The sequence below is a fragment of the Corvus kubaryi genome, unplaced genomic scaffold (genome assembly GCF_017639235.1).
Source record: "Corvus kubaryi isolate FWS band 111438036 unplaced genomic scaffold, C.kubaryi_AGA036_p1.0 split3-73, whole genome shotgun sequence".
In the NCBI taxonomy this organism is placed as follows: domain Eukaryota; kingdom Metazoa; phylum Chordata; class Aves; order Passeriformes; family Corvidae; genus Corvus; species Corvus kubaryi.
Window position 1 is genome coordinate 37560256 of NW_024582091.1, and position 24351 is coordinate 37584606.

At 41.5% G+C, this 24351-nt stretch overlaps 1 protein-coding gene across 1 annotated transcript in view; it reads right to left on the reverse strand.

The window, feature by feature from the left end:
* FNDC1 (fibronectin type III domain containing 1) overlaps positions 1–24351 on the reverse strand; it is a gene marked incomplete at its 5' end in the record, with an annotated part of 61370 nt that overhangs the window by 9336 nt on the left and 27683 nt on the right. Inside the window, 9 exons of the mRNA XM_042016658.1 lie at positions 3804–3912; positions 4932–5162; positions 7136–7300; positions 9175–9240; positions 13932–14309; positions 15303–15414; positions 17219–17340; positions 18863–21211; positions 21995–22183. Coding sequence (XP_041872592.1) covers positions 3804–3912; positions 4932–5162; positions 7136–7300; positions 9175–9240; positions 13932–14309; positions 15303–15414; positions 17219–17340; positions 18863–21211; positions 21995–22183 — 3721 coding nt within the window. The remainder of the gene's footprint in view (positions 1–3803; positions 3913–4931; positions 5163–7135; positions 7301–9174; positions 9241–13931; positions 14310–15302; positions 15415–17218; positions 17341–18862; positions 21212–21994; positions 22184–24351) is intronic.

The following is a 24351-nucleotide window of genomic DNA, read 5'->3' on the forward strand; positions in this document are numbered from 1 at the left end:
GCAACAGATTTACCTTGTAGGTGTGTCAGACGTGGAGCACATGCATGGTCAGACCCTCTGTGGGACATGTTCCCATGTCTGCACAAGGGGCATGTCCCCTGTCCCTGCTGTGTCCTGCAGCTGACACCAGAAACCTACTTCACTCCTGCTTTCTGCAGCTAGTTCTGCCTTTAATTAAGGAGTATATGATGCTCATGAACAACTCACAGCTTGTTTTAAAAGACACATACGCTGTGGCAGAAAGAAAACACACTAAATGGCAGAATTTAGCAAGACTGTGCTTTTTGCTCATGTCCAGAGTAATCCTTTTGTTGGCAGAAAAATTTGCCTGTTTTTAACTATTGACCTGGATTTTTTCTATAAGAGTGTTTAGCATGTCTGGGGAAAGTGGAGAGGGAAGGCAAAAAGCCTCCCATGTGCTCTTCCACTTCTGGCCAATGCTGTGATGGGGCACCTGCATCCATCCACACCTCCCTCACTAGCACTTTTGTCATCTGGATCAAGACGGGGCGAGCAGCACGAGCCTGTCCATAGGGATGGGACACAAGGCAGCAATTCCTCACTCTGGTTACCAAAAGAGCTGCAACACAGCACCAAGCTTAACTGACTCAGCTCAGTGTTTGCTGTAACCACTTCAGAAGAGCAGGAGAAAAATGTTTTCCAGCCCACACCTTTTTCATAATGCTTCAAAGCACAGTGGAAAGTGTGGATACCTGACTTCCCACTGCCTCCGAAGAAGTATAATCAGATACCACCTTTCAACACAGTGGCACTGAGTAACCCTTTCAATACACATGTATTCATGGTAGCCTCAAAGCATTCCCATCAGACATATGAGCAAGATGACCCCCCTCAAAACAGCAGAGAGAACAGCCCAAGAATCTTGTGCAGCTAGTTAAGTGGGGAAAAACATGCAGTTTTGTATCCAATGCATAATGCAGGAACTGATTACCTATGCAATCAGGACAACTGAGCATTCAGCTGTCCTGTTACATACGTAGAAGCCCATCTAGGACATATGATGGTTCATGTTGCCTGCCTGTCTAAAAAAACAAACCAGTGATGAAGTCATGAGTACATTTTTCTTTGCTAAATTGGAAAATTGATTCCTAAGCCTTTATATACACAAGAAGCCTCTCATTGTACCAGAAAGAGAGCCAGATCTCATGACTTGCTGACCTGTGATTTAAACATAGACAATGCTATGACTACTGTATTAAGAATGTCAATAAAATAATGTAGTCAGGATATACTTCTTTCTCAGACATGACAAATAAAAAAAGAAATTGCCAAAGCCATTCTAGATCCAGGAATCTGACATTTTCATTACTCAGAATCCTTCAGCTGATGAATTTGCCAGGAAATCTCAAATCAGTATAACTCAACTGGTTTTCATCACATAAATACATGAACGAAATTTGTAATATGTACATTTGATTTACACTTTGCTTAGGCAGAACCATATGAATTTTTACCATTAGGCACAGAAGAATCACAACAGATGCAGTATCATTTGTTGTTCATTTTCAATACAGACAACAAAAAGGCTTTTCCTCCTAAGAATAAACTTCCTTCGAGATTTTATATACCAATTCTAGTGAACTGTAACAGAGCACTGAATATATAATACATTTTTTCATTAAGGCTACATGACTAATCATTCAACATGCCTGTCATTAGGAGCAAAATTGTTCTTTGTTTTAATTCAAGGTGTCTCCCTTCTGTTGGAATTAAATAGCTGGCACTCACAGCGCAAAGTGAGATAATCACTCAGCGTAATAATTAGGGAAGCAACTTTTAAAAAAAAATTAGTTAGATGCAAATTCCTTTTTCCAGAATTTCCAAAGGCATGCCTGCATGGATCCTCAGCCCTGCACTCCGTCTGGTGGCAGGCTGAGATGGCAGGATGCACCTCCATGGCAAGGGCTAAAATCCTCCTCCTACAACTACACCATCCCTCCATATGAAAAATGTGTAAATCAGTGCTTGCAGGTTCACAGGTTAATGCAAAGTGTCTTCCTCCATCTAAAACGGCCCAGCACTACATCCCTGTTCAATATTTACAACAAATTTTATAATAAGACATTGGAGCCAAGCTTGAAGAGGACCTTCCTACGGAGCTGGCGTGAGGTAGGTATGTGCCACACAGGTCTACCACTTGCACAGGACAACGGTTTCATGGACATTTTAGCTCTTTTGTGTGGCCCTCGTGGCACACAGAAGCCAGCTGTGGTTGATGCTGCTTGTTGGACAGACCGTGGCTTTGTTTTAATGGAGATGTAGAAAGGAAACAAATTTTTGGTGCATCTGGCTCCCTGAAACAGAAGATCCAGGCTCTGTTTGCAATTTTAAGTCCTGAGTAAATGTTTGAGAACCTCCTATGAAATACCCTGTACAACACTGGAATTGGTAGCAGGCACTGTGGGATCAAAATATCCCCAGATGGAACAAAACCCAAGTGGACAGAGAGAAAGATTTCAGGAGACCTGGAGATATGATTGTGAAGGACAGTGTTTTAAATCATGAGACTATCTAGTTACTCCCATCAGGCACTGAGACAGATTTCCTAGAAAAGGCAGGAAAAAGCCTAACCATACCTAGGAAGGGGACTGAAATATTTATGGCAAGGATTATAATGTTTCTGAGTGCAGAAGACTGGATGTAGTGGTTGAGCAGATGCTGTTCAGCCCTTTGCATCATCTTCTGTGACAGCTGGGAATTAAGGTTAGGGAAGGGACCTTGTCAAAACTACTGGTTTAAAGATTTAATATGGTTTAAAGTAGTTTAGTGTTTACAATCACGTGGCACAAGGAAGCAGCTCCTGTGCCCACTGAATCTGATCAGAGTTTCACTAATGGAAAAACTTCCACTTCTCAAATGGAGGTCAGACCAGGCCTCAGAAGAAAACTTATGACACGGATTAAACATAGATTTCCGTTTTGTTTGTAAAACCTAAACACCAGGCAGATGTTTTCCAGGAGAGCTTGAAATCTTCTCTGGTGCTGACTTCAGCCAAGATGCCAACCTGTTTCTCATACACTGCCCATGCTGCAAGATTGCACCACCTATAACCCCTCATGGGACACCCAGCAGCCAATAGCATCTGCTTAGAGTAAATCCGACTTATCAGACGGAGTAATTTTAATGCAGTCCCTCTGTAGCTGCTTACTTTCCCCCCAGTCGCCACAAATTATTCCAGTATCATGTGAAGCATGCATTCTCGTTCTGCCATTTCAGTCAGATTTTTTGCAAGATAAAGACCTAAAGCTCCTGCCAAACTGACTTCTGAGCAATTGCCACAGCCTCACTTTATACCACCAAGCCTTCTCTTCCAGCACTACATATGTGAACAGAAAGAGAAAACAGACTAGTGGGCAGCATTTCCACAGCAGCCCTCAGGCACCAAATCTTGGCCACACGTATGTTGGAATGACCCACATCACATCAAGTCAAATCACGGGTATATTTTAGCATATTTTAGTATATTCTCCCCCCTAACATTTGATTCAGTTATGCAAAAGACTAGAAAATGCATTTTAAAACAAGATTTTCTTTGTTACTGATATGTGTTCTTATACATACAAACATATATACCATGTACACACTGCCACTGGCTCCAGGGTTAATTTGGTAAAGATATCATGTTGTTGTGCAGTTTGTAGAACAGTTTGCTGTCCAACAGAATGAGTAAAATTTAAATCAGATGTAAGCATTTATACTAAGACCAAGAAAAACAACTGACAATTCTCAAAATTTGTTTTACTTCCTTAACAGAGCTGAAAAGGAGTGGATCAAATCCTTACCGTGTGTTGGGCTTCAGGTTCTCAATTGGCAAGTGAGTAGACCCTGCAGTCCTGGTTGACCACTTATTCTTTAAAAAGTCATCATAGGATGCACTGTAAACCAGATAGCCTGTAAACAGGAAAGACAAACAGTTGGGAGGATTCTAATTATATTTTAAATAAATTATATCCCTAGGTGTCACAGTAAATTTTATGGATTAAAAGGAGTGGAAACATCTTTGAAATATTAAAGTGATTCCATGCCTAACCCTCCTGGAAAATCCCAGCCTATAACAATTTCCTATCATTAGCTAATAATGATGGAGCATTACATCAGAGGATGGCATCCAGTTGTGAATTCTGATTTAAAACACAATGAAGGCAAAAAGATGACAGAGGCAACCCATTCACTGTTTTAAGTGACACAATGATTTTGCAGACACTAATACAGTCAGAAATATCAGAGTTTTTTTGGGAAAAAAAATTAAAATTATACAAAATTCTCAGAACCTTGCTTGTCAGACTGTTATTTGATCAAAATTTCAGTAAAACAAGCTAAGCATTGCCTTGGCCCCAGATTCCAAGATAACTGACTGTGAGAATTTACATTATTTTCCTACAAAAAAAGAAAACAAAAGCAGACTAGAAGACCACCAAGCCAGAAGCCCCTCCACAGGCAGTCCACTCCTGTAGCCACACCCACAGCCAGGCAGGACCCAGACCAGGTCCAGCCATGCAGTCACGTCTGCTTGTAACAGACTGCAGCCAAGTGTGAAAGATGTTCCAAAGCAGGCCCTGGAGGTGGCTGCAGTGAAGCTGAGGGCACTACCTGGGGGCAGAAGTGCTCAGTCAAGCAAAGTACTATTACAGCTACCACACAGGCAGGATGTGATGCCTTCAGAACCACTGTCACAAAATCAGTGCCAAAATCTCAAGATCTGGACCAACATGGGCTGCTCACTCACTCTGGCACTGAGGGATGACTGATGGACCTTTCTCATTCCTCAGAAAGTAACTCACCTCCCTCAGAAAACTGCAGAGGAGTGAGAACTTCATGAGCCATCAGCTCAGTTTAAAGTAAAATGGTCATTTAAGAAAACCTTCCCCTTCTCCACTCTCCCATCAGGAGAGAAACCCTCAAGAGAGTACCTGTTACCATGTCTCCTTGAGCAGGTTTGGCCCAGTCCACAATGACAAAGGAGTGACACCCCTCAACTGCCACGACCGTGATGTTGTGAGGGGCTTTCAGGGGATGCTGATCTTTCTCTCTGAAGTCATTAGGGATGATTTCATCAAGGCTCTCCACTTGGAAATGCTCCAGGGCCTCTGTCAAGGAGCAGGGGGCTGCTGGATCCTTATTGAGATAGGTCACATAAGGAGCTAGAAAAGACAGGGAAGGGTGGCACTTAGTTAGCAGTTTGAGGCATGCCAGAGTAGCACACAGGCTGGCAATTTCCTAAAGAGAGTCAAGTTTTGTGGTGCATTTTAAAATTCCTCACCTTCCAGCCCAGAAACTGCTGTCAACAAAGCATGACTCACAGCCAACTTGATTGATGAGCAGCAGGAATGGGATGCCAACATTCAGGTTTACTCCACACTCACAACTGCACCAAATTATGCAAAGACGAAGGACTGTCTTTGCTAGAAGAGGCAGAAGAGAGCAGCCTGACTGCAGCACTCTCCGCACGCTACCTCCAGCTGCTCTGGACGGTGTGATGAAAATGTTACCCAAATTCTGCCTTTCCACACATGGGAACACATCCCTGCCAGGGCCTTCAATCATCTAAGACTTTACAGGTCTAAGTAGTTGATTCTTACACAAATATCCTGAAGCCGGAGCAAAACAACAAAAGAAACGTAAAGAGTAATTCCAAGGTGAAGTCCAACCAGTTTAAAGGGATTGTTGTGGTCCCCTGGGTACTAAGGGACCAGGAGTCAGGAGTCCCTGCCTTCCAGGCATGTGCTACCAACCGGTAACTTCTATTTTTAAAAGCTTTATACTTCCTGGAATTGCACTTCAGTTCAGAAAAAGATTAAACCATCTTTTTATTGCCTTAAAAGTCACCGTAACATTCAAAGTAACGACTATAAAACTTGCTTTGGAAATGTTTATTCAGTTGCAATAATACAATTCATTGAAATGGTAATATTATTTCCCTAGTGCCTTGAAATGTTCATAAACCAACGTTTCTTGGTTTATCTTATTGGATTTCATGCCCTAAAGGAATTTTTTCCAGATCTCGCAATGAAGTTAATTTTAGCCTCTCCAGCTAAATGAATCAAGAAGCACTGTCAGTGAGAGAGCTGAATAGAAACATCATGAAATTGTTTGGACAGAGAAACTCAAGATGCACTGGAAAAAGTTTTGGCATATATAAAAACAAATCTTTTACTCCAGCAGCAGAGTTCCACTCTAAGCCACATGAAGCTTGTGGATATTGGAAGGGAAGCCAAGACATGTCAAAGATGATTCTGCATCCCCTGAACTCTTTTCTGAAATGCTAGGTGAGTCAGCAGCTGACCTGATCTCAGTTCAGGTGCCAGAAATATGTAAAGGGCTTCAGGGGGTGTCACCAGCCTGGGGTGGAAGCTGGAATGCAGTGCCCTACAATCTCCAAATCCCTCTGTTCTGGGCCCCAGCTGCTTCTCTGTCAAAGAAGCAGAGCAGCTCTGAAGTCAGTGCTGCAACACCAACCTACACACTTGAATGGCTTGTGTACACAGGAGACATGGCTCATGTAATGGGGGCTCCTTCATCAAATTCCTTCTACTGAGAAAACATTCAAATAGCAAAATCATATTTATCTCTACTGGATTTACTTTTTGGAAAGTTCATATCCAAAATACAATTCATTCCTTGACTTTGAAGCATGCTTTTGACACACATGCTTGTGCAAGGTGGATGAAATCATGTGGGTTGGATAGATCAGTGTAAAAGAATCAGGTCCCCCAGAGGAAGACTCACACCTACATGGAAACTTGCACTGCTGGAACTACTGGTGTGAAGTTAGATGCAGTCAAGCTGTACCAAGCACTGGTGTAGACACTCTTGCTCTCTTACTAACTTCAACTAGACCAAATACAATGCAGAACACAGAGCAGAGCACTCACAATGAAAGAGGTTTGTACTGGTCCAATGAAATAACTGTGGGCCCCCACACAGACACACAAGCATCAAAGCAAGGAAAAAAGTACTGCTGTTCGGCTTCCCAAGGTGGCAATCCTTAGAAGAACCACACACAAGTCTACTGGATGTGTTTGTGCAATGGTCTCAGCTTAAGGGCTGGCCTTGCTGGAATAAGAACTCTTTGCAGCACAAGTAGTAAGCTACATAAACCAAAGGACATCCTTACCAGTGAAGCGTTTCTTCCCAGCAATATCATACTCTGACACAGGGCCAGTGCCAACAACACTGGTCTCTGGATAGACAACCTCCAATTCTGTCGTCGTAGAAGCAGTGGTGGTGATGACAGTGGTGGTGGTGGTTGGTGGCGAAGTGCTCTCAAAAAACTCATAGTCTTCAGAGGAAACATAAGATGAAAATGTTAGCATGCTTATCTAATTTTGGCTGAACTGAGAAGGGAAACATTTCTGTTGCAATCCCAAAGGAGTGCCACACACCCTGCCCTGGCTGCTGCACACTCTTTATAGGCCTCTATGTCGAGGCTGGTCACACCTCAGCCTTGCAATGGTTTCTACCAAACTGATGGACAGTGAGCACAAAGTCTTCGCCTCAGAACACTCATGTGATTGCTGATTTAGACCTCAGTCACACGATTAAACAGGATGACAATTAACAAATGTATTTGTACAGCAATATCCTGAATGTGCATCTGCCACCTCCTCTCACAACCCCCAAGAGACAATGGCACTGTAATTGAATCCCTGGCCAAAGCCCTCAGATGCCAAAGGAAGGAGATAAGGGAGAGGAAAAAAATGGGTTTTTAAGAAAACTGTGTTGCAATTCTAAAGCCCCAGAGGTGGTTCATACCACTCTCAAACCCTCCTGCGACTGGAGACGTGGAGTCCAGTACTTGCCCTTTGTGGTCCCTCCAGGGCCACGAAGGAAGGCAAATTTCCCTACATGACTCTCATGATGTTCAGTCCTATTAAATTCAGTGCTCTGTGAAAAGCTAGTGTGCTACCTGATTGGCAGACAAAATGAAGGGAAACTAGCATTTGGCATCCCTGCCATGACCTCACGCAGGCTGGGGAACTCAGCTCAATGTCTTTGATTGTTTTGTGCTTAAACTGCTAAAGCATCTGTTTTCTGCAGGTGACCTGTACCTAAAGGGAGGCCTGGAAAAATACCTGTGCACTGAGGATATTCTGCATCCATGGAGATATAGGGAACATGGGATATGTATCTTGTGCAGTTTCTAGTTCATCCCCTCCTCCCCACATTCTAAATGTCAGTCTCAGTATGAAGTGGTCAGAATTAAAAGTACAAATGTCTATGTTATCTTCCACTCAGCTGCTGCACTCTCTTTTTAAATGTTTTCCTGTTGTTGGTTAGACTTAAGATCCCAGCACTACAACCACAAATAAAAAAACTTTCATTGTTCTAGAGCCATAAATTCTACTAAAAAGCTTTTTGTTTAACTGAGGTCTGTACTTACCCACTTTCATATGCGGGGGTAGGAGCACAAATTTGAGGATTAAAAGGGATTGAACATCAGATGTCACTGATGGCAGAAAATGAATGCTGTTCCAATAATTGAGAATTTGCATTCCCTATGCAAACTTACAATTAAATGCTGTGACTTGATGCTTCCTCTTCAGCTAAGTTTTGTATATCCTTGATTATAATATCAAGATGGCATGAATATAACTCTGAAAAAATATTTCCCTCTTTTTCTTTCATCTGATTTTAAACTTCTTTGATTTAAATTCCACATGAATTGAGCTGATTAGTTATTTTATATGTAGGTGATCTCATTCAGTATGAGCACACTTAATTGTCTAAATACAGGCTACCCATTAAAAAAAAACAACTCACTAAGGTATTTCAAGCTTCCAGGGCTCAAATGTTATTTGGATTTTGTATTTTAGAGAAGGTAATTGACTTAGACTGGACTGGAGTTAGAAGTTGTACCAGAGAGAGCGAATCCAGAAGTGATGCAGTGTCTATATGACACAGCTCTGAAAAGTAATTTTTTCCTCAATAGGCTCCTGTTAGATTGCAGGACTGATAGAAAGGGACGTCTATGTCCAGAAACAGGTGGATTTGCACCCTTTCTCTTCACATGAGATGCAGAACTGTTTTCCAGCTCACCACCACTCACTTAAGCTCCTATCTACCAATCTGCCTCCTTGAACCTAGTTCCAAAGAAAGAAGACAGAGAAAAAAGCAACATGACACTTGCAATAGACTTCTACAGTTAAACAGTACCATCATCATATATCACATATGCCTCTGGAGTTGCTGTCACATCTGCATCCAGTCCTGAGAATGTATCTATTGAAGGAGAAAGAAAAAAATGCCATAAGAATTCAATAAAATAATTCTGGAGTAAAGTTTAAAATAAAAATATTTAGCCAGTTGAATTGTAAAGAAATAAGCTAACTGCCTAGTTTCCAAATAACACAGTGACAGTCCACTCTGCATATTTTGAATAACAGATGAGAAGCTAAGTGCAGTAGTCAGGAGCTTTGCTGGGGGAAAATGGGTTCAGGGCTGCTACACAAAATAAAGAGTCCAGAAGCTCTGCCCCAGGCCTCAGCTGCTCTGAAGCAAAGGTAGGCTGCCAGCAACTGCATAGTGCTCACATCTGGATTTGACAATATTTTATAGTCTCAGAAGCAGCAAACGTGAAAATATTATATGCCAAAAATACCAACCAAGCAATTAAATATTTCTACCCAAATATTTTTGTGGAGGTATAAAAACAAACAGCCCACACAGCCATGACATTTATAGACCCTCATGTCAATGGTCTTGCAAGTAATGCAGCCCAAAAGGAATGGATTTGTAGAATGAAGTAATTAGTGCTGGATTTTCTGGAGTTTTACTCTGCATTTGCTCTACTCTGATCCTATGGAATGGCTGCCAGTTACATATTTGGCCACATAGGTGTAATCCTGAAGCACTGGTTCTGCTTTAGTTTCATCCAACATGAATTCAGTTCAGGAAATCAGAGCGAGATTGCTCCAGGATGCAAATGAAAGCATAGCAAGGACAGATATTATGAGGTGCACATCAAAAACATTCTCTTGATCCACCCCAAAACCCAATACAAATGCACCAACAGACTTCCCAGATGACTATTCCTTTATATTATCTCAGTATCTCCACAGGACATTAATCCAGCACCAGATACATCAACCATCAACCATCTGTTGAATCCTGAAGGCTTTCCTCCACACTCTGAGGAAAGCATTTCTCCACATGTTATTCAGGGAAGCCAAAGATTACACAAAGCTCAGAACAGTCATAAAAAGCCATGCAAACAAAGCAAAAGCACTATGCTGTGACCCGCTGCAGGTACCATCAGAAGTCTCCAGTGAAATGCTGGGGCTGGGGAGTGGCCAGCGTGTGAACAAAGACAAGAGAAAGACAGCTTTGATCTCAGGACACTTCACATACACTGGTAATGTTCTGGTAACACTCAATAGAGAAGCAATTGTGTTATTTTTACTAAACCAGTACTGCAAACAGTGCAAAATTTCAACTTCCAATGTTAATTAGTTCACAAATATAATCTGATATATTTTCATTTTGCTGATTCTTTTTAGAACCAACAATTACAGTATGACTACTTTTTTCCTCCTAAAATAATTTTCTTTTAAATACACTGTGTGATTTTAATAACAAAATAAACTTTAAAACACAGGAAATGGGTTTTTTCTTGTTGGACTTCCACATATTAGAATCTGAGACTTCCTCATGATAGACTTCTACAGCCACTCTTCAGGAGATGATCCCCTTGGAAGTCACTTGATTTCTCTGAGAGTAGTCAGTCACAAAGTAGGTTCTTTGCTGAATTTTGCAGATCTACCCACAACTGTCCAGCATCAACCAACATCTATAATGCATGCATTTACCTTTGACCACCTAAATCCAAGTAAACAAGAGGATCAGATATGCAGAAATTTGAAATCTTTCATGGGCAGATTTCAACTCATCCATGTTTATTAGCTATTAAGTCTTTGGCCTACCTACAATCCAGGAAAGCCAAATTTAATTTTCTATTTTTGTACTCAATTTCAGTGTCTGTGCTTGTTTAGCATTAGCTATTTCATGGTGATGATAGGGGTACTTCCCCACAGACCTCTCATTTTAATATTTTCTGCACATACTCCAGCTGCAGTTCTTCTTGCTCCATCACCCTTCGCTGAAGCTCTTGAGTAAACCCTGTCTGTAACAAATAAGGCCAAGTCTTCCTATGACCACTTGCTGCTGACTTTTGGCATCTGTAAAGACAGTCTTGTTGTCTTACTTGTCTTACAAAATCCATCACTTGATTTTATCACATGCAACACGTGATTAAGTCTCCACCTGTTCTTTTCTTTGTGAGGTATGAATAAAGTTTAGTCAATTTCACTGACAAATCATCCTTGTGTGGCCAAACTCCTCCTTGAAAGTTAAAGACTGCTGAATCTAGTGAAAAGCTGACAATAAATTCTGCTGGGTTGAGAAGAAATCCTGCCAGAGATAAAAGAATTTGCCAAAGTTTAAGTAGAATATTTGGCGGTGGGTTTTGGCACTTGCAGCCCTGTCTGTTTGTGAGTAAAGCACTAAGCAACAAATATCAAGCTTTGGCAGAAAAAGTATTTCACTAAATAATGAGGAGTGTTTTCTAGACTCAGATTAAAGGGAAAGACAAGATAAAAATATATTTCAATATGATTTGGAAACGGTCAAGTGAAAACTGCATTAATTGTTTAGATAATTCAAGTAGTAGTTGTTTACCCTCTTGAAATATACACTTCACTTGTTAAACAATAACAACCATCATTAAACAAATACCACAAAGTTCTTTTCTTTTATAGCAAGTTCCTTTGTGGAACAGGCAGGCTGTTTTGCTGTGTTTATCTAATCCTGAGGCAGGTTTCTAGGATTTAAAAAAAACTAAAAAAAAAAAGACTCTTCAGAGAAGCTTTTAAAATTTCCAGGTAGGGACTAATATTGCTCAAGCTATATACCAGCTAAGAAGCAGAAATTCAGTACCATCTTGTCCTTTCACTCTTCCACTGTGAGGCATTTGCAGACATACTGTCAAAATGCCAGGCAGTTTATGAGTTACTTAAAGGCCATTCTCATTGAACACACAGCCTGAATAAAAACTTAGTTTTGATTCGTGCCTCTGTGAAGTTCAAGGATTCAGCAAGCCCATCTGGTAGAAGGCAAAAAAAACGCATGCAGAATTTTTTAAATGTTCAGAAAATCACATGAAAATTCCCCAGCCTAGAACTCTGCTACATGTAACACCACAAACTATTTTGTTGCTCAGCTTCTGGAGCCTACTTTCAGTTTAACCCCAGACATACTTAATGAACTTCTACTGTTCTTACAATGTGTATTCTCAGATGACATCCTCCAGGTACCAAACAGCACAGGCCAAAAAAGAGGAAACATTACAGGACATAATCAACATTTAAGGTAAGAAAAGGAGCTGGGGGGTGTGGGAGGGATTCTAACTACCAAAAATCACGGTTTCCTTTAGGCAACTTTGAAAGTATGAGAGTGACCAAATATAACAATATTTGTAACACTTTTGTAAGTACAATTAAGAACGATGAACTTCCCATAGGGAAAAGCAAAAATCTTCACAGAAATATTTAATGAGGAAGTAATTTTTATATATATATATATATTTGTGTGTGTACGCATCTGTGCATATACACATCTGCAAGCACACTTCTATAAATGCACACTGTCAAACATGGCTAATTGTTAATAAATACTAACACTATAACTCATTGTAATTCCACCTGCAGAAGGAACTGACATTCTGACTCATTAGTTACCTAGGACAGCTGGGAAAGGAATTTTTGTTTTCTGCTTCTGAGATCTTCTCCCAAGATGCCATCCTTAGATTCACTGTGAGCTGCTGAAGCCATACCCCCCCCAGATTACTGCCCTTTTCAAAGTGATAGCTCAGCTTCCTAGGCCATGGTTATGTGACCTGCTTGTAAATCTACTTTGACTTAAGAGATACAGGTGTATGGGAGAAAGGTGAGAGGGTTTCATTACCCATTAAAACAGACCGCTGCAGTTGTCAGATGTCTGACTGCCAACATGCTGGTAAAGTTATGGCTGTCCTGCTATTGCCCATTAGCACACTGGGTTGAGGATTACAGATGGGAAGAATAAGGGCTACCATGGGGCTCCCTGATCTGGTTTGGCAAAATAAGCAGCTAACTCACTAACAGTGCAACATCCAGGTGCTGAAAGCACAAAACATGATAGGGAACAGGCTCAACACCCAAAGATTCTAGTGCATATATACATGTTTACTTTGGATTTCAGTTTGGCACCAAAACCTAAGCTTGTGTAACTGCATCAAGGAAAAATGACATGCACTGACACTGGTTTGTATTTTCAGATAATAAAGATATCAGTGTACAACTTTCTGCCTTATCTGTGCAGAACCAAGGTTGCCTGTCACCAGCTTCATCTGTGCTGTGCTGCATTCCTGCTAGACAATCTATCTCCAAGGGCTGGCAAGAGAACAAGAATATCACTTTGCAAATGCTGTTGCCACCATGGCTCAAAAGAGACACTTTTCAGCATTCATTGTGATAAATGAACACAAAATAGACAAAATGTATAGTTCCCCCACGTCCTTCCCTGACCTGAAACTGAATGAGAAAACCTTTTATCTAAGTGCTTTGACCACAAAGCTACTGCCTAAACTTGTGCCCCTGTGAGTGAACACATGTGGTAAAAGTGGGTCCAACACAAGGGAAGAAATTTGCTGAAAACAACACAATTCCACAAAAAACTTCAGCTATGATGAAAGTTGGCATTTTCCAATGAAAAACCATTTAACACCCAAACTCTTCTTCATATGCTCTAATCTCAGCTCCTACCTTATCAAAGGGACCAAAATCTTCAAGGCGGATTCGTTGCCATTCTACATCCATGTAACTGTGCCGTACAAATAGCACAGCCATGGAAATTCAAACAGCACAAAAGGGAATTACCTTCTGCATTGCACTCTGGCAGGCCATCAAACCCCAGGAGCAAGTTGCCTTCATCATCATACTCTCCATAGGTGCCTGGAGGACAGGTTGGTGTGGGTTTCTCGGTGGGTGGGTCAGTGGTGGTTGGCTCAGGAGTGGTGGTGGTTGTAGCAACAGTTGTTGTAGTGGTTGTGGTAGTTGTTGTGGTTGTTGTTGTAGGTACTGTTGTAGTAGTAGTTGAGGGAGTGGTTGTTTTCTTAATCATTTCGAGACCAATCAGAGGCTTTCCTCCAAGGCTTATTATGGGTTTATCTTGTGCACTCGCTACAGGTTTACTAAATCTGCTATGTCCAAACAAAGGTAATCCATCAGGACTCACCACTGGAGCACCCTTTTCATCTAGGAGAGAAGAACAAAACCAAAAAATCTCACCATTAATCCACTTCAGGCTTATAGCATTAAGCATTACTGTGTTTTTTATCACAGTAGATGCCACAAAAGTCTTGACAGTGTGAATACAGCCTCCTGTAACTAAACTGACAGAAGACAGAGGGCGTTACTTAGGAAAGAGCCGTGGCTAAGGAAGCTGGAAAATGGTTCAGAAGAACCTCAGATAAACCACAGTGGTGTTCACATTTTTCAGTTGTTTGATAAACACTCCAGGGAGGTTTCACTTCAGAATCACAATGTGCAGACAATGACTGCATTTCATCTAAGTCACTCTCATAACTGTTGATGAAATGCATGATGAATCCATATTCTGCTCCTTAATGTCAAACATGTGCAAGGAAAAACTGCGATGAGCTGGCAAGATGCTGTCACTGCAGATAAAGTTTTGTGTGCCAAATTCTGGATACTGTAAATATTCATGGTAGCCAGTTTAACAAGAGGCACTGAATTTGTATTTGAGAGATCTGTACAGATGGACTGACATGCAAACAGCAGTGTCATCAGAGAACACACACAGGGTTTCTTACTATTTGTGGTTGGTTTTAGAAGGAAAAATGAAATAAACACACACACATGGCTGGTACAGTGCTAGCAATGGGGAGTAATTATTTCTGTGTATATAAAGATATAAACAATCATCAGTCTTTATTCTAATCATCAATCCTTATTCTGGCTCAGTTCTGCAGTCCTTTCTAATGCTGATACAAGTGAGATGGACTTGAGTGACTCTTGCTGCCTCATACTCAGGACTCCCACAGGATGTCTCAAAGCCTCCCCAGGTCCTGCAATGTGCTGACTGTCTGGTGGAGACTTGAGGTACAAGCCACTCCAAATGGCTTGCATGGGACCTGGGGATGCCTGAAGCATTCAACAGCTCAAAGACTTGTACTATGTGTACAAAAACTGTAGAGCGTCTTCTGTAAGAAGGAAGTTGTAACTTACCAACAACTGTACGTCCATCCCCTCCTAATTTCACTCGGAGAGGGTTGCCTTGGGAATCTTGGAGATATTTTCCTTCAGCATTTAACACTAGCCCTCGGTCAAGATCTACAATCTAAAAGCAACAGATGGACTCAAGTTTAGCTAGCATGAGAGGGGGTGAAATGAAATTTCACAGCAACAGAAATCCTGGGGAAATTCAGACACTAAATGTGATGTTCAGGAATAGCTACAACACACCTGAACTTTTAAAACTAACCAAGTATATAGTAATCACTGAGATATCACTGCTGAAGAAAGCAGATTTCCAGAAACTGGGCCCCAGAGATGCACAGCCATATTCCTATCACCTACTGTAGCTCTCATGTGCCAAGGAGCAAAAAAACCCCTTTATTTTCTTGGGCTGCACAACTCCTAAGGTGAATTCCTGTAATACTGATTTCATTATGACCCTGAGTAATTTTGAAGATGGGATTTAGAATTATGTCTAACCAAACAAAACTTAAAAATTAGACTAGTTACTTTATACTGAAACGGCAGTGAAAACAAAGTAGCTAAGATTTTAATTGGGATAGGAGACTGAAGAAAAGCCTCTGTCTCATAAAACAAATATGTCTGAGAGCTTGGACTGAATTCCAGAGCTAACTGAAGTTAAAATCCAGTCCTCGTTGCTATTTCAACCCAAAACAGCTGAACCATATGCTGTTTTAACCTAAGGTAACAGACACTGAGCCACAGAACACAAAAATGCAAAAGGTGTTAAGTGCTGGGAGGAAACTGGGAAGGGGACAGAAGCAGCAATTCCAGGTTGGCAAGACAGACTTACATCTGATGCTGAGGAAAAGACTGCAGCAGGAAGGACAGCAGATGATGAGATCAGTCTCTGAAGCCCTCCAGGCCCCAGATTTGGCATAGATCCTCTTGCTGTACAAGGTGTTCATCCTGCTTGCAGCAAAGCCTTCCCCTTGTGAGGCAGAGAAATGCCCCATGGCCTTCCAAGGACCTTTCTAGCCCCCTTTCTGGAGTCTATTTGAAGTACTTTGGGCATGCTTTTCAAAATGCCTCCCTTGAATGTGACACACCTGATGCACTTTTTTATGTTCCTCTAATGAAAATGGTAAGATTGAAGTGGCCATAAAATAAATGTCGTTATGTGTCATGCCATGTGCGAGCAGCTCTGCTGACACCAGGGAAGCCGATCACAGACTCCTACTGCTCAGCACTTGGGCAAACATGCAGGAAGCACCAGTTCCTTCCCTGCTTTCCTTGGTTAAAAACTCATTGTAAAGGATTTTAAAAGACAAGGTGTGGGCATGTAGGCAGCTTGTGTGGCTTTCCTATCAATGGCATCTGAGCTCTTCTGCAAATACCTCTGGAAACACGTCTGTAAGAATGGCAAAACCTACATAAGTGCATTTAAAGCATCATGACAGTTATGGAGTCACTTTTTACTTCAAAACTCTTGCTCAGGAGCTTCTACCTGGAGTGCCAGTCTGGGAGAAGCATTGCTGAACATGTCTTTCACAGCAGCTATCCCAGGCAGTATCCACTCACAGTGCACAGCAGACAAGAGCTTGTCGTGTCAAGCCTGTCGTGTCAAGTCCCCAGTGACTCAGGGAGTCACTGGGGAGCACAAATCTCACTGACTCTGGAGAACAAATGTTTCTTTAAATTTTATAGGAGTAATGTTATAGTTTAAAATTCAACCCATCAGGCCTTAAATTTAAAATGTTACAATAACAAAACCCAGAATTTGTCATTAGATTTCAGCGGAACAGTAGAAACCAAACCACTAAGTATAGCTTCACTTTACAACAGCTGCATTGACTGAGGCCACTGCTTGCCTGTCTTGTTTTAATGAAAATACAAGTACAATAAAAGGCCAAAACATCTTGAATTTGGAGAGAAGGTCACCCTACCCACTTTGTTCCTTGAGGGCCATTGATTACTTTCTGTCCACTTGGTTTTCCATTATTACCAGGGATTACTTTTCCATTTCCATTTCCATTTTTCGTTGTAAGATTTGGTCTGCCATTATAACCTGAACAGGGAAGAAAACACACTATTATGAAGAAAGCTGTGCAACCTAAAAGCCATATTTTCAATTGCAAGTAAATGTATTTTCTGGCTGATCTGAATATAAACGAGAGCAGAAAGAGCCCTCACTGCACTTCACAAACCAGGCACTCCATTTCTTCTTGAAGCTGTCAGATTTCTGTAGCTGACACAAGAATCTGAAATTGTTTTTCTGAAGAGGTTAAACACTCATGGTCTGTTTCCATCATGTTTATTTGGTCTCTTTATTCCCTCTTTTTTTTTTTTTTTTAAGCAAGCAGGGCAACATTTCTTGATGACACTACAATCATTAAAATGTTTGTGATCTTTGTAAGCATTTCAGAAATAGGATGAGGGAAGAAACAATTATTAAACACAACTACCTTATACAAAGCTTTAGTGACAAACTGAAAGGAGAGGGGATGGGAATTATCTCTACACCTATGTTTTTTAACCTGGAAAAGGAAGGAGTCTTCTTCTCTAGCTGAAAAAACACTGCTAAACAGAAGCACACTCAGATCACAAGGGGAGAAGCAGTAGCACTGAGCTGCAGGCCCCCCAGCTCCAAAAGGGCAGCAATTTTCATACCTTATCTCAGAAACTTGCCTCCAGAAAAATATAAGGAGAAAAAATATATAGACTGGAAAAAAAATTAACTGAACACTTGTTGGCTATAACTTCACAATTGCATTGCTAGTAGTAAGATTATATAATCTCCATATAGAAATCGGGTTTTTTTCATGCCATACATCTCATCCTCCATGGTATTATTCAAGGTCTACTCCCATCTTAAAGCTCTACCTAGCAAAGTCACTGAGACTGTCAGGGATTTTCCATCAATACCTTGATGTGTAGTGCACCTTCTATTCTACTACCCAGGTCAGCAGATACTCTGTCAGAAAGCAAGTCTCTAACTCTTGGGGTAAATCACAGCCATAAACATATTAGATGGCCTGGCTGTGATGGGCACAGTCCTCAACAGGTATGGACAACCCTGAGCTGTCACTTAGGAAAAAGAGGAAATTTGCTTAAAAACTCATTAAAGAAAACATGAATGCCAGGGCATCATGAAGAAACACTTCACTGCCTAGGCATTGGCAAGGTAGTACTATGGAACCTACAAAGGCCTTTTAGCAATCCACGATGAAGAGCTACGTACCTGAAAGGTTGTCATATTCTGAGTACAAATGGGCTTTCAATAAGCATTTGGTGAAGTCATTGCTCAATAAGGAACATAGCCCTTTTCCAACTTAGCACCTAACTCTGTCACTCTCTCTGTGGATCACAGGGTCCTGTGCAGATCAGACGACAAAAGAAAAGGTCTGGGGCACCATATTACACCAAATAGGCAATGTCCTCAAGAACTGGGCTTCCCAGGAACCACCAAAATAAAGAGCAACACATTATACTTAATAACTGAACCTGCATTCTGCTGGAGGACTTTTCATCTAACTGCTGATCTTAGGAAAAACACAGTTAGTGAGATTGGTACAACAAAGGCAGGATACCTGGTCTATAAGGAGGTCGAACAAATTGCCGCTGAGAAGGGCTCCCTAGCCTGGAGTTCAATAGTCGCTGACGAGGAGATGAAGTGGAAGAAACTGCTGGAGAAACGGTGTGTGTGGTGGTAGATGCAGAAGAACGTGGCCAGACAAAGCTTGGTTTAGATGGGGTATGCTTGTTAGAGGACTGAGTAATCCGTGATGCTATGGCAGAGCTTCTTGATGATTCAGGAGAAGACACTTTTAATATTGGAGGTTTTTCCATCTCTTCCTCTTCAGAACTTACTTTGTGAGGTAGAAGAGTGTCCGCAGATTTTCTTTTATTGCTAGTAGTGTCTTCATATACGTTTTTGTTACCTCTAGAAACAGAAGGGGACCGTTTTGCTGCCAAAGATGTGGGTTTCTCTTCCACTTCTTTCTGATCATATTCACTGTAATAATTGTCCTCTTCATTAGAAACTGACTGATGAGATTTAGATGTTTGAGGAAGTTCAGTGTTAGACATTTTTGAGGGCAACAGGCCATATTTCTTCTCTATTTGGGATGCTGTTCTTGTAGCAACTCCTGAGCGAGTAGGTAATGAAGGATGAGCTTGTCTTGAAGTGGATGACAGCCTTTGATTATACTGGCTGTCTTTTGCTGTATCACTGGCAGAACTGGAGTCTGGCTGAGTATGTTTTGGTTTGTAGGAAGGTACCTGAGAACCTGGCTGCTGTTGCTTTGATCGAGACGAACTTGAGCTTCCCTGAGAGAAAGATGCAGGTAATCCCCTAGAAGAGGACACCTCTTTAAGAAACACAGAGTGCCTGCTTGCTCTGTCACTGCCCTCTGTTCCATCCTCATCATCATCTTCCTGCAACTCTTCATTACTTTGGGATGAGATGTGAGATGGGAGGCGTCGGCCCCTTGAATGCAGTATGGAAGGACTGGTTTGTGCCTTCTGTGGAGCCTCCGAGTGGGAGGTCTTCTCCACTGAAAGACGAGAAGAGAATGACTTTCTAGGCAAGGACTTGCTTGGTTTTGATTGAGCAAGTGTTTCTTTTACCTCTCGACTGCCCTGCTCTTCAGGTTTGTGTTTGGAAAGAGAAGACTGCAAAACAGAATGCTTTTCTGGAGCAGCTGTTTGACTTTGTTGTTCTTCTGAGTCAGAGCGGGCTGATTTTTCACCATGTGTCTCTCTGGGGTGAGAATCAGAATCAACCTGAGGATTTCTTCTCTTGGAATAGATTGCTGAAGAAGGCTGCCTGGAAGAGGGCAAAGAAGGAAATAAGGGGTTTTCATCTTGTGAGTCCTCCCTATAATTCTTATCAACATTCTTTCCCTTGGATTTGGTGCTGGTGGAGGAGCGAGAGTGAGGTGAAGTGTAACCAGAAACAGCAGACCTTGATGAGACTGCCACTGCAGCTAATTTCGAATCCTTCCATGTGCGGGAACTGGAGCCTGAGGATAGCCTTGTTTGCTGTGACTTAGTGCTGGGCTCTCCTGCTCTGTCCTCTGCTTCTTCATTGTCAAACTCATTATGGCTATCACGAGCATGGGAATCTGCTGATTTGGAAGCAGGTTGATGTGAATGACCTAGAGAGCCAGACCTACTGCGATGGCCTAAGACACCCTCATGAGAGACAGCAGACTGCCGATTTGATGGCAAGGCCTGGTGACCAGGCTCTGAAGTCTTAGATGACACTTTCCTCAGCATGGGGTCTGGCTTCCCTTCCACATTACTCACAAGACCATTACTTTTGGCAGGCAGAGGATGGGAATAGGTCTTAGAAGGCACATTATTGTTGCTTTGCCTCAATTGCTTTGTTTCATTATCTGTGTATCTGGGAATGGACGAAGCAGAAGAATGTTGTGCTGATGACGGTAAGAGTTCTGGTGGCTCACGCTTCTCTGTGCTCATCTGGCTTGACACCTCAGATGTGTGGGTTCGAACAGAGGTCCTCCCTGAGGCAAGGACAGGGTGGACTGGCCGACTAGGGGACAAGGGTTTAACATTCCTCCTCTGGTCCTGGGCTTTTGGTGGTGATGTTGTAGCTTCCTGGGAGGAATCGCCATCATCTGTCACCTCAGTGGACTGCAGGTCAGGTTCCAGCTCTCCTGTCTTTCTAGAAGGTAACTGAGATTTACTTAGGACCCCTCGAGTCAAGATTTTATTCTTATATTCAGAAAGAAGACTCTTTTTATCACTAACACTAGGTGAATGAACAGACAGTTGCTTAGAAGAAGGTGATGGCTGGGCTTTTGAAGAAACAGAAGAACTTTGAGAAAGAGATGAGCCAGCATTCCCAGTCTTTTTAGCCTCTGAATTATCTTGAATATTTGTCTTTTGCTGAGCAACTGAATCCTCATGAGCAGCTAGGGGCAAAAAAAAAAAGTGTTTATTCACAGCAATAGAAGATGCACAGAAACTGACCAAGAGAGGAAACCACCCAGGTAGCAAGAACAAAACAACTTATGAGACTATGAGACAGTAATTATTTCTGTATTAATCAGGCTGTGGAGTCCAGCCAAGCTAAGTTTTGGGTTGTATGAAGGTACCTATGTGGAATTACTGTAGCGTGGGTAAAACTTAGACCAACTAAAATCAAATACCTAAAATCAGGGACTGCAACACCCTTTCAGTGGAACCAAATCTTCAGCAGGATTTTGTCATGTTGATGGCATGGTGCTGCATTATCCCATGTAAGGCTGTGGCCCATCTTTTTAGCTAACCCAGCAAATGTTCTGCCCCTACAACAGCAACTTTTTGGCAAGAGTCAAACACAAGGAGTAGTATCCAAGTAAGACACTAAGTGACTTTCAAGAGTGGGAGCTCTCAGGAAGAGAGCAGCCTAAGACCCAGAGCATTGCTTTCTTTGCCCTTTGGATAACAAGAGCACATAATACTGTCACGCAGCATGACATGCATTTATGTAAGAGGCTAAAATGTCCATAAATATGTCCTTTTACATGCTGCAGAGTGACAAACATTTATTTGGACAATACACTCATGAAAAGAGCAAGCAGAAACAATATTAAGGAAGTAAAATCCCGCAGGTTAGATAGAGTGCAGAGAAGTTAAGTCAGCAAGAATTAACGCAATTGGGACCAAGGCAAAAGTGGGTGAACTACACCATTGGTTCATGGCTTGATGCTCACCTGCTGGGATGGCGACACTGAAGGCTTTTGACTGAGGACCCGGTCCCCTCCTGTTTGCTGCACGAATTTTGAAAATATAGCGCTCTCCGGCCTGCAGACCATCTATAATGGCTGATGTTGTAGCTCCAGAGTAGGTGATGGACTTTGCTCCAAATGGCTTGAGAGCCGGGGCGTATGAAAGAATGTATTCTGAAATGATTTGGCAGACGGTTGGAAGGAGGAAACTGAAAACAGTCCTGTTTCCAGCGGACAGACTGTATGGGTAGGATGAATTAGAACGTGCATTACTAAAATTAATACACTAGCAATGCACGCCGAGTCAACAGCTGGAGTATAAAGACATGAGAGAGAGATATACGTATGTATGTAGGTTAAGTTGAATATTTGTTCCTATTCAGAAGAGATTCTTCTACCAGAAAATATCAGCACTGCAGATTTGCCAAATGGCAGCAACACCATGTCTGTCCAACAAAATCAAAATCTGACACGCTGTTCTTAACCAGAGTCAGGGCCAAACACCACAGCAGAGAGCAAAGCAAGGTCTGGTTGCCACTTTGAAACTCACCCTGCTCTCACCTTTGAGTTTTGAATTACTGTGATGCCTGTGCTCTGTCTTAGTTTTCTGCATTGAGAGAAATTTTACCCCTATAGGAACAATTCTGGGCATGAAGAGGAATCCTCCCATTATTCTCCCAAGGAGTGCAGGTGAGATCTCAGACATGTGCAAGCTCTGTTTTCTTTTCAAATCTTCTGTAAGAGGCACAGGTATCAGACAAAACCAGGGGTTTGATAATGAATTTCATGGGCTGCCAGCTTTCTCTCTCTACACGAAAACCCACAGTAATACCTGAGGAGTCACAGTGCCACAACAGGAGAACTCTAGAACATAATGTCATCTTTAAAAATAGGAAATGTAATTTTTTTCTTCTGATGGTGAGCCCATATTCATTGTGTTAAGAAATAAGCCACACACAGTTCATCAAAATCAAGGAAAAAGACATCATCAATATTTTATATGCACATACATTTAATGCTCCACTGAAAACTAAATCAATGTATCAGAAGGCATGGTAACCTTTGAATTTTTTTTCTTTTCCTATTTTTACACAGGAGTTGCTTTCATTGCAGAGACATTGCTGTAGCTTCTGATAACTCTGAAATGGCTACTGGAGAACATTTTTTCCCATTGTTTTAATATGTGGTATAAATATATAAAAGGACAGGGTTGAAAAACAAAAGGATCAAAAGACAAAAGTTCCTGATTACCACATGCTATCAAAATGACCATGAAATGCTAATTCAGTGATTTTATTTTGCCAGTAAAAATATCTTGTCATTTATTTAGTTTAAAAATAAGACCTCTCATGTAACACTTCATACTCAAACAATGATAAATTAGATGAGTATAAGCATTCAGCCCTTGAATATTAGGTATCGTTAAAATGATTGCCTTGGATGAATCATCTAATAACAATGCAGACAAAACTGAAAAAAGGGCTACAGATTGGTCAAAATCAGGAGCAGACTCGAAGATCAGATAATGTCCCTGCATGACCCTACTTACAGAAATAATGATTCTTGGATACAATTGCAGCTCCATTGAAGCAATTGGCAAGACTTCTACTGACTTCAAAAAAGGAAGGAATTCCACTACTGCCCTGAAGAACACATAAAGTAGGTCTTGCAGACACGGTGTACCTCTCTCCAGGCCAATGGGTTTTTAAATCCTGAAATGCTGCAGTGCTGATAAGGGACCTCCAAAAACTTGTGTAATTTGAGAACACAATTCTGTCAACCACTGGAGAACAGGAGGCTAAAAAATCAGCCTCATTTTCAGAGGGAAACAGAAACAAAAATCCCAGAAAGACCTCTTTCTTTAATTCTATGCAAAAACATAGCCAACTGGCAAACTATCTTTATGACTACGTACAATAACACTATAGTACACCAGATTTATGCATGATATCTGCTGAAATCAGATTTGTGCTTGCTTCTTAAGGTGAGGATTTCCTTGCACAACAAACTAGAAATAAAACACAACATAAACCCACTCACTTTCTTGGCAACTACCCAACATTTTCTTATTCAACTAATTCTTAAAAATCTTTCTGGAAACTTCTTTCTTGAGCCTCATTTTGACCTGCTTATTAACGGGAGAAGAGGTAAAATGTGCATGCATGATACCCCAGGAAGCTCTGTGACATCCCAGGCAGACAGTGACGGTGGCTTCTCAGCGGTGCTGTGGAGACACTGGGCTGGAAACATGAAAATCTTGCTTGGGTTTAATCAAGTGAAAAAGTCCTGGCACAGCCAAGGTTCCAGCTTACTGCAGGGCAGCAGTCTGACTTTGAGAAGAC